The 9,395-nt window shown below is 42.5% G+C and overlaps 1 protein-coding gene across 1 annotated transcript; it reads right to left on the reverse strand.

Annotated features, from left to right (window-relative positions):
• Nucleotides 1-994: 994 nt before the first annotated feature.
• On the reverse strand, nt 995-9,337 carry il6r (interleukin 6 receptor). The gene is made up of 10 exons (XM_071529239.1): nt 9,077-9,337; nt 6,591-7,310; nt 5,840-5,963; nt 5,439-5,617; nt 5,168-5,340; nt 4,728-4,869; nt 3,050-3,096; nt 2,844-2,898; nt 2,368-2,470; nt 995-1,726 (listed from the first exon to the last, which is right to left on the reverse strand). Exons 1-10 carry the CDS (start codon nt 9,156-9,158, stop codon nt 1,435-1,437), a joined length of 1,917 nt encoding a protein of 638 aa, XP_071385340.1. The 5' UTR covers nt 9,159-9,337; the 3' UTR covers nt 995-1,434.
• Between the last annotated feature and the right edge of the window lie 58 nt (nt 9,338-9,395).

The following is a 9,395-nucleotide window of genomic DNA, read 5'->3' on the forward strand; positions in this document are numbered from 1 at the left end:
AGTGACAGAGAAATTAAACTAGTCCTCATTCTGCTGGGGCTCCCTGGAACCTTGTCAAGGACTCCTCGAGGTCCTTGGTCATGCACTGACCGGGCATGCAGGGCAAATGCCCCAGGGCCCGAGACCACCAGGAGCCCCAAAATATTCTAAGTACTGTGTCCATGTTCAATGCATTTTACAACATTTCACAAATTTCTATTGAAATGTGCAGTCAGGCAGGACCCTGACAGATATAGGCCTGTAGGCCACAGTTTATGATTATGGGGGCCCAAGTCACAGCCTCTAATGACATTTCCTTTGATGCAGAGGCCCCAATCACAATTATTAAACTGCCACCTCTTGCTTGTATGTTTATGAGCAGTGCATTTAGTGAGTATCATCCAGCTGAGATGCAGAGCACTAATTATATACTGGTGGGGCAGGGGGTCTAGGTACAGACAATCAAACCTTTTCAATAAATTTCAGCATTTAACTGTTTTTTTTTGGTCCTTCATTCTCGCCACCTATCACCTCGCCTCCTTAAAGCCACAACCTGCAATCCAAATGTAAACAAAGGGATGCCCCACCACCTAAAACTAGGAACTAAAGCTTGCCTTGGGGTTGGACAAATAGATAGAAGGAATGGCAGTTTGTAATAGCTAAATCTGAGTTTCAGATTACTTTGAACCTGTAAAAGGTTTACGTTTGTATTGTTTGTGAACAGGCTAGTAAGCTATCTTAAGTTAAAGTGTGTGGGTGCTTACCGAGAGGCGGGGGGCCCAACAGGACATGTGTGCCCAGGGGCCCTGTGGTTGGTTAATCCGGCCCTGTCCCTGGTTCTCACTTTCGCAACCACGAGGTAAGAAATAGGCACTTCTAATTAGGAAGACCAACCCAGTTCACTCTTACAGTTATATACAGTATATCTGAGAAGCAGAAGTGGTGGATGACTAGTAGACTATGTTTGACAGTATATTTCAGCATTCCTATTTGTTCAAACCTTGTAAAGAATATTATGATACAGAGAGAGCAGAAGATGTATGATGATTCTATTTCATTAGCCTCAGCAAAATTATATACAAATAAGAAAATTAGACAGCATGCTAAAACATGTACCGTATCTGTACAATTTATCAACACTATTCAGTTCTGAAATAGCACAGACACAGGGTAGAGTAGCTTAAAATGTTCTGTGGCTGTTCTCCAGACAAAACAACCACGAAAACAAGTCTTTTCAGAGGTATTTCAGGTGTGTGAGATTAAGAGACATAGAAAGAAAGAGAGAGAGAGAGGGAGAGAGAGCATAAAGGCTTTTCCTGAGATTGTCTTCAAAAGACGATCATAGGAGGACTGTTCATATTTAAAATCCATTGTCCTCCATTGTCTGTGACTCTGGACAGTCTTCTTCAGGAATGCAATATGGAGGCGCAACCTATCAGCTGTTTTCCACCATCATCACTCTCTCTTGATCAAGAAATAACTTGTGTTGTTGAAGTGCATGGCTTCCCTCCTCTCCTCCACCTGCTCTTCTTCTTCTTCTTCTTCTTCTTCTTCTTCTTCTTCTTCCTTTTCGTCTTCCTCTTCCTCCACTTCATTTGGGAGGGGCTCTTTGTAACGCGGCGGGGCGAAGGTCACCAGGGCCTGCACTTCTGGAGGTGCTGGAGCAGCGGCCGGAGGCTGAGATGATTCACTGCAGTGGGTGACGACACTCAGGTTCTGGAGTTTAGACACAAACTTCTCCTTGTGTCTGGGAGAGAAAGAGAGAGATTCAAATGAGAAAGACGTTGACTGGCTCACAGCAAACAGTTGCACACATAGTATTTTGCTTGGGTTGGATGTCAATTCAATACCTATTATATACAGTAAATCATTTTTTAAACGTATCCGTTTTGGTTGTCAAGCAGAGAATAGAAATATTTTTCAAAATTACACTAAAGTTCCTTAGAGATGCAATATTTTTATTCAACATAAGAGATACAAAAACATGGCCAGTAGGCTTTGGCGATATCCCACATTTTATATTGCGATAACTGTCCCACAAAAATATTGCGATAAACAATATTATCCCAGGGGGGTTTAGGAGGGTATTTTATATTATTTCTTCCAAGTGACATAAAATTTCTAGGCTATAATAATAATAAGTATTATTACTAACAGCCTAAAAATGTAATCTTACTATTCAAGCATTGGAGGAAACAATGGCCATTTGGTATGGTATAATTTGCACATTCCTGCTATTTCCAGAAAAACTATATATACATATATTCGGTAATATCAAATATCGGCCCAAGCCTAATGGCCAGGACAACATTTAACAGCAGGTATCTTGCTTGAATGAGAGAATGTTGAGCTAATTGTGGTTGTGCAGAAAGAGACGGCATTTGCTACCTGAATATATAAGCAGCCAGAGTGACTGACAGGAGAACGCAGGAGCCAGAGATCCACAGGACAGGATGCCACACCTCCTCTGCACCGCCTTCTGATTCAGGGCCTGGGGAGGAATGGAAGAAAAAGAGGGGAGGAAGATGATGCAGCAGAGGTTGTGAGAAATCCTAATGGACCTGGGTTGGTAGAATAAAGATGCAAGTGTGTGTGTGTGTGTGTGTGTGTGTATGTGTCTGCATGTGTGTGATAGGTGTGTTGAGCCAGTTTCCTGTGGCTTGTTTCGTTGTTGAGCCTCAGTTATTATGATGACATGGCTTCCTGTTGAAGCCCAGTGGGGCAGAGGGGATTTCTGGCACGACAACATCTAAGAGTTCCCCTCTCTCTCGCTCTCATTCTCTCTCTCTCTCTCTTTCTCTCTCTCTCTCTCTCTCTCCCACACAAACAATACCCATAGTACTAATATCTCCTAGCCGTCTTACCATTGGACGTGTTGGCGTCTGCACCGGAGCCTTCACTGTCTGTGTAGAACGGATACTGTAGGTTGGAGAATATGGAGGTAGCATGAGAGACAGGACAGGGTGAGATAGGTAGGATATCAGTAAATATGTAGCACAAGTGTGAGAGGGGAGAAAGAGAGAGAGACACAGAGAGAGAGAGAGAGACAGAGAGAGAGAGAGACTCTTACCGTTATGGTAGACAGATCATCACTCAACAACTTGGTTGACCCTTGAGCTGAGGAGACAGACAAACACACCAGATAACATGCTATCAAAAACCTCGGCAGGGAGGAATTCTCTCACTCAGAAACATGTTTATAATTGTGGATTGTAGATTGTGAAACATGAGCAGATATTGTAGACAGTGCGTGTATCTAGACTGTGATCTGTGAGCACTCATATATTTAGAGCACAGTATATTTTGGTGTTCTTGATAAGGCTGGGAGTGCGGTTAGTTCCCAGATTAAGGGAAGTCAGAGGTCAGTCCTAATGTTCTGGACTGAATTCCTGCTCACAACATTATTCACTGGACACAACTCAGAGACAAACAACGAGTGGGTTTATATGCACACTAATATCCCATTACCATCTCGGATACTCAAGTATTCTACCTTTAAATCATTGCATGTTAATATCATATCTTCTTTACAATACCCGAGAGAAGCCGTTATCCAGATTTTGAAAAAGACCAGTTAGATACTTGGGTTATATGATACTATTACACAGTACTGAGGCATGTATACATTTTGTTGTTGTGTTGGTTTTAGCAGTGAGTGTATACTCAGGTTCCATAGTAATATCCAGACTGTTCAGTTTATCCATGTATACAGGGGTACAAGATATATAAAGGGTTTCAGTCCAAAAGAATGAAAAAAGTTAAAATCCAACATTCAATAGTTCAATAATATAGAAGATTCTATCCTAAACGATATTAGTATTTGTCTATCAAACAAAATGAGTTTTACTTTCATGTCAGCAAAATTTTGTGAGAGTATGTATCACTTTCATTTTAAAGGTTGATATCTCATTTTGCATGGAACACCAGCATATGTGGATACATGTAAAAAAAAGTATTCCAAATACAATCTTAACTAAGCTATTATCCGGAATCCTGTGTGCATGTTGCGTGTCATGTGTAAACTCACTCAGAGGAAGAGACACACAGCAGGGAGGAATAAAGAATGTATGTGCGCACGTGTTTGTTTATGTACTAAGCGTCTTTGGCTCTTCTGTACAAACCCAATCATGAGGGAAGGAAACAGGCGTCCTGCCTCATAAGGTTGTCATGGCTACTTTTGTCTGTGGACAGGGAGGCTCACGCCACACTGAGGTGATAAAGCACAAGGCTTGCCAGGTCCCTTCAATGTACACCACTTTCAAGTCATTGTTTCTGATTAATGGGTCCTGAGCATGTTGGAGAGTCCTTGCTTATTTTAAGTTGCTCTGGAAAAGAGTGTCAGCTAAATGTTGTAAATATAAAATGAAGTAGAAAAGGTGGGAAACGGTATAATGCACAAAACCAGTGATTCTCAGGTAGCCTGAGAATGCCAAACTTGAAACGAGTAGCTGCTAAACCAAGCCTGTGTTTGTGTTAATTTATCCCTTTGAAGTGCTTATATTTGTTAGCACTATTTCTAGCAAATAAATCACTTGTTTTCTGCATTATACGGTTTCCCACATTTTCTACTTTATGTTCTCTGACCCACTGGAAACCGACTTTTCCACTGCCTTCTTATGTAAATATAAAATGTCTTGATTTGACAGTCTTATTTTCCTTGATGTGGTTATTTGTGTGTGTGTGTGTGTGTGTGTGTGTGTGTGTGTGTGTGTATGATTGTATGTGCACGTGCATTTACATGTAGCTACCTGTCCAGCTGCGGGCGTAGACGGGTGTACTCCAGTTACTCCAAAGACCATCATATTCCTCTTTAGTTCTGAGCTGGATCAGGTACTCAACACCAGGCAATGCATCAGTGATGATGTAGAACCGGTCTTTGGTTTTCTCTATCTACATAGACACATACAGAGAGACAATCAGGTCAACAGATAAACACACATACACTCAAAATGAACATTTTCAAAAATGTATAAAAAATCACAGAAATGTAACTGACACTGGATCCATTGTCAAGCAACAGAGCAGAGTGTGCATTATGTCACTGTCAGGAAATACTAGTGCACTGGACTGTTGAACTGTGACAAGACAAACACACACACAGACAGTACACGCACGCACACATGCACAAACACACAGACTTGCATGTGCGGATACACAACCACATGTTGACTGGTCTACCAGTATGCACCTGTGATGCATGAGGCCCCAGGGTCTTGGCGGGTCGGTAGCTGATCTCATAATCAAGTCCATAATAGCGGTCTTGATGCTTCCAGGAGCAAGGTAAACCCCAGGTGACCCTCAGCCTTCTCTCCTGACCCTCCACCTGTCGGACGGCCACCGCTGACGGAGGGTCCGGCTTTACTGAGATGAGCGGGAAGGAATACAACGAAATATGTCTTAGTTACGCTTCAGCTCAGATAGACACACATAGACACACCTGCCTGGACTCGCTCACTTACGAATGCCCAGGGGTCTGAAGTTCAGTAGAGAGCTGGTGGCGTTTCCCATGGTACTCGTGACACACAGGTAGGCCATGTGTAGCACTCTCAGCTCGTCCTCGTTGTGGTCCAGAGCACACCAGCAGCGGGACAGCCGGGGGGAGTAGGAGCACTCTGACCGAGAGAATGTCTTTGACCTACTGAGGGGTGAGAGGGGGTACACGGTCGGGTAGAAGGAGGGAGAGAGAGAGAAAACTGGGTCACTCACACAGACTGATGGGCTAGAGAGAGAGTGAGAGAGAGAAAGAGATCGGGTACCGTGACATCTCGGAAGAAGATTACTTTATTTGCCAATTCATATGTGGCAATCAGAGTCCCTGAAGTAGAGAATAGAGAGGATAAGGGGATTTGTCTGTTCTTACGCTTTACTGAGGAAGAGGTAACAGTAAGGGCGGATGGTGACGGGCTGCTGTGGCGTCCACTCACAGCGAATCTTACTGCTGGGCGACTTTTTATAGCAGGACAGTATGGGGCACTCAGGAGGATCTGATAAATATAGAAGACATGGAGAGATACATTCATTCAATCATTCACTCATTTATTGTCTTTACTTGCTTATTTCTATTCAGGGTCATTGGGGACTGGAGCCCAATGCATGGTTAATGGAGCATGCACTGAGCAGACAGCGGGGAAAAACACTGGGCAGATGCTGATAGACAGACAACCACACTCCCACTCACTGGAGACATACAGTACAGTATTTTTAGTTTTTTAATTATCATGAGAGAAAGAAAACAGGAAAAAATAAATAAAAACTAAAATATTTGTATATGACATCATGAAGCCATTACCACCAAATAAAGAAGGAATGAGAGTGTCTTTTATGATGCCATAATGTATTCCACAGACCAAGATCGTCATGATATCACAATCCCTCTGTGACAAAACCAATCCATTAAGAAAGAATAAAGATAAAGATGTCATATGCACATACTGAAATTAGATAAAATTATATTACAATACTCTAAATATATGGAATATCTGGAGTCATCTCTTTGAACACTATTTGCAGACTCCCTGTTATGTTTAGACGCCTGTTTTTTTCTTTTTCCTAATTGAAACATGAGAGAACAAACCTATTGCCATTATGACTTCATTGCCAGTGTGACTCACCTGCAACAATCACTTTAAATGAGAAAAGCATTTTGCCCCTGTGATGACAGCTGTACTTCCCAGAGTCTGCTACTCTTACTGAGGGCAGAGACAGCGTCCTCCCGCACCTCTCAAACATGACTTCTCCCCAGTCTCTCTCTCCTGCCCTCACTGTCCTCCCGTTCCACTTCCACTGTGGCCTAGTTCTCAGGCCCCTCGTCACTCTGCTCCCACCACCCCCTTCCTCCTCCTCCTCCTCCTCCTCCTCCTCACAGTCATCCTCACTCTCCGCCTCTTCAGCCTGCCAATCGGATACAGCCTCCACCACCGGTCTGCTCACACTGGTTGGCTGAAAAGTTGGAGCGGTGGAACTGGCTTTGTGTCCTGTGTCTGTATATCCGAGTTGACTGGTCCGCTCTTCATACTCGCTCTTCGTTACACCTTCTCCATTCTCCCCGGTCACAGTTTTGACTCCTGCCTCAGTGGGGCGGGTGTAGTATCCTTCACTTATAGAATCCTCCATGCTATGTTTGTCTCTTTGCCCTAAAGTGCCACTGTTGTTTCCAGTACCATCTTGTCCACTAACACTGGCTGGCTTTGCGTCCAAAGGGCTCCCTGCTCTGTTTTTGTCTGGGCTGTCTCTGGTCATGGTAACCTTTACTCCATCCACCTTCACCTGGCCACTGCAGGCCAGGGCCAGCTTACTGCCTGGGGACAACACCAGCACACCAGGTGGAGGGTCTGGACAGACACAAAAAACAATTAATATCATTTGTAGAATGATTGTGAATCAGCATGTGTGCCTCGGCAAGTGCCATTTATTAGTGTGTTTTTTTTTTCTATAAAAAATTGTGTGAATTTGAGACTTGTTTAATGTATATTCATCTTCTTTGGTATAAAATGACTAATTCTTTTGTCCTGAGTGTTGGTTGTGGTTGAAAGGGCAGCACAGATAGGATGCAAAGTTGCATAACTAAAATTACCAACTCCTTTTTACTTCCTCTTTCAGTATATCTCTCCTCTGCCTTAAATCTTTGCTTCACACCCCCTCTCTGCCTCATCTCACATTTCTCACATCTCCTAGAATTATTCAGATTATCTGATTATGCAGAGAACTCCCACAACTTATTAACACTACATGACTCTTAGTTGAGACAAGTCGCAGATGTATTTGTGTATACAGGCTCCTGTCTTGAATTTACTCATGTAATGTCAAAAGTCCACTGCCCTTGTAGTGCAAACACACACTCTCTCTCTCTCTTCCTCTTTCTCTCTCTCTCTCACTCTGTGCTCCATCGTTTTCCTAGAAATCAGTAATGGGGAATAAAAGGCTCTGCAGCTGAAAAAGGTCAAAACTGCATGGATTTGTTTGCGTTAAGCCTACAGTATGTGAAGACCTGTGAACTTGTTTGTCCCAGTTTGAACCTGCCTGGCCCTGTAACATCCATTTGGATGAATAGTTTTGGTATGTTCATGTACTTTAGAGAATTTGACTTGTACATGAAAAATAAGCTTTTTGTTATATTCCTAATCCATCCAGCTGTTTTACTTCACTTTAACAAACATGTTTAGGAGATGCTGAGTGGCCAGGAGAAATTCTCTCTGGCCTATCCAAGCAGTCAATGAAGCCAAACCCTGAACAATGTTATTGTAGCCATCACTGCTGTAATTCAGGGTTTGGGTCCAGGCTGAGCTAAATGATGAAAATAAGAAAAAGAACTTAGTGCCAGGAGAGAAGCAAGAGTAACACTTGAAGGGACATTATCTGATTAGAAACTAGACAATTCACAATTCGACAATTTAAAACAGCAATAGTTAGTCGTACTTTTGGGGGAAAATGACTGATATGAAAATCATTTTTCTAATTTTTTTTTTCCAGCTTTCACCTAGCTTTTCAAAACAACAATTTCAACCAAAGTAAATCAACAGTGAGCAAAGCATCTATTTCACTATCTATGACCGCGCTGCAGCTAATTAGCATGTGTCAGTGCTCTAGATATTTCTTCATCAACTATTCAATAAGCTGCTATTATCCAACCCCATTTCTGTTAACTATGATGCAAATCTATGAAGTTCCACAGTAATAAAATGTAATTTAAAATTCTGAGTTGTTAAACAGAATTCTACTCAAACTCCAAATAATGTTTTGCAGAACAATATGTTTTCTGGTTGCTGTGATTTATCTTTCTCAAGATATAACCACATGAACATCTGACCCAGATAATATGTGATGTGCCTCATAGCAAATAAAACAAGCTTAGATTTCGTTGCTGTGTAGCCTAATTATATATAAACATTGAGAAATAAGTTATTATTTTACTTTTTAAACGCCCAAATGTCCCCTTACATCACACCTTCATTAGCTGTTTTGTTCAGCTTTATGTTGCCAATATTTTGAGCAAATCCAGTAGAAGTAGTAGTAGGCTAGTTGTAGGAGTTCTAGGCTAGCAGAGACCACATCTAGAGGCCAACATTTACTTAAGCTTATTGTAAAATTGGGAGCTTACCTTTTCTAAGACAGGTTCCCTCGAATATGCTGTGGGCTGGCAGGACGCACAGCGCGCACAGTAAAGGGACAAAAATCCGCATGTTTGCGCATGAATCTGCCTTCACCGACTCATCGCTCACACATCATCATCACCTACTGTATATGCACACAAGCAACAGCTGGACTCCACGGCAGCCAGAGAAACTGTTGTGACTCCATCAAACTTTCACATGGCCGTCGTCCGTCCGCAGAAGCAACTGCCTGTCAGTATATACGAGACTGTTTCCAGAGGACGAGTGCAGCACAGGCTTCCCCTCTGGCAGCAGTCTGCTGTCCAA

Source organism: Centroberyx affinis, unplaced genomic scaffold, assembly GCF_046629955.1.
Source record: "Centroberyx affinis isolate AG114_WGS23_722 - 3 ecotype Tasmania unplaced genomic scaffold, CSIRO-AGI_Caff_v1 ptg001775l_1, whole genome shotgun sequence".
NCBI lineage: Eukaryota > Metazoa > Chordata > Actinopteri > Beryciformes > Berycidae > Centroberyx > Centroberyx affinis.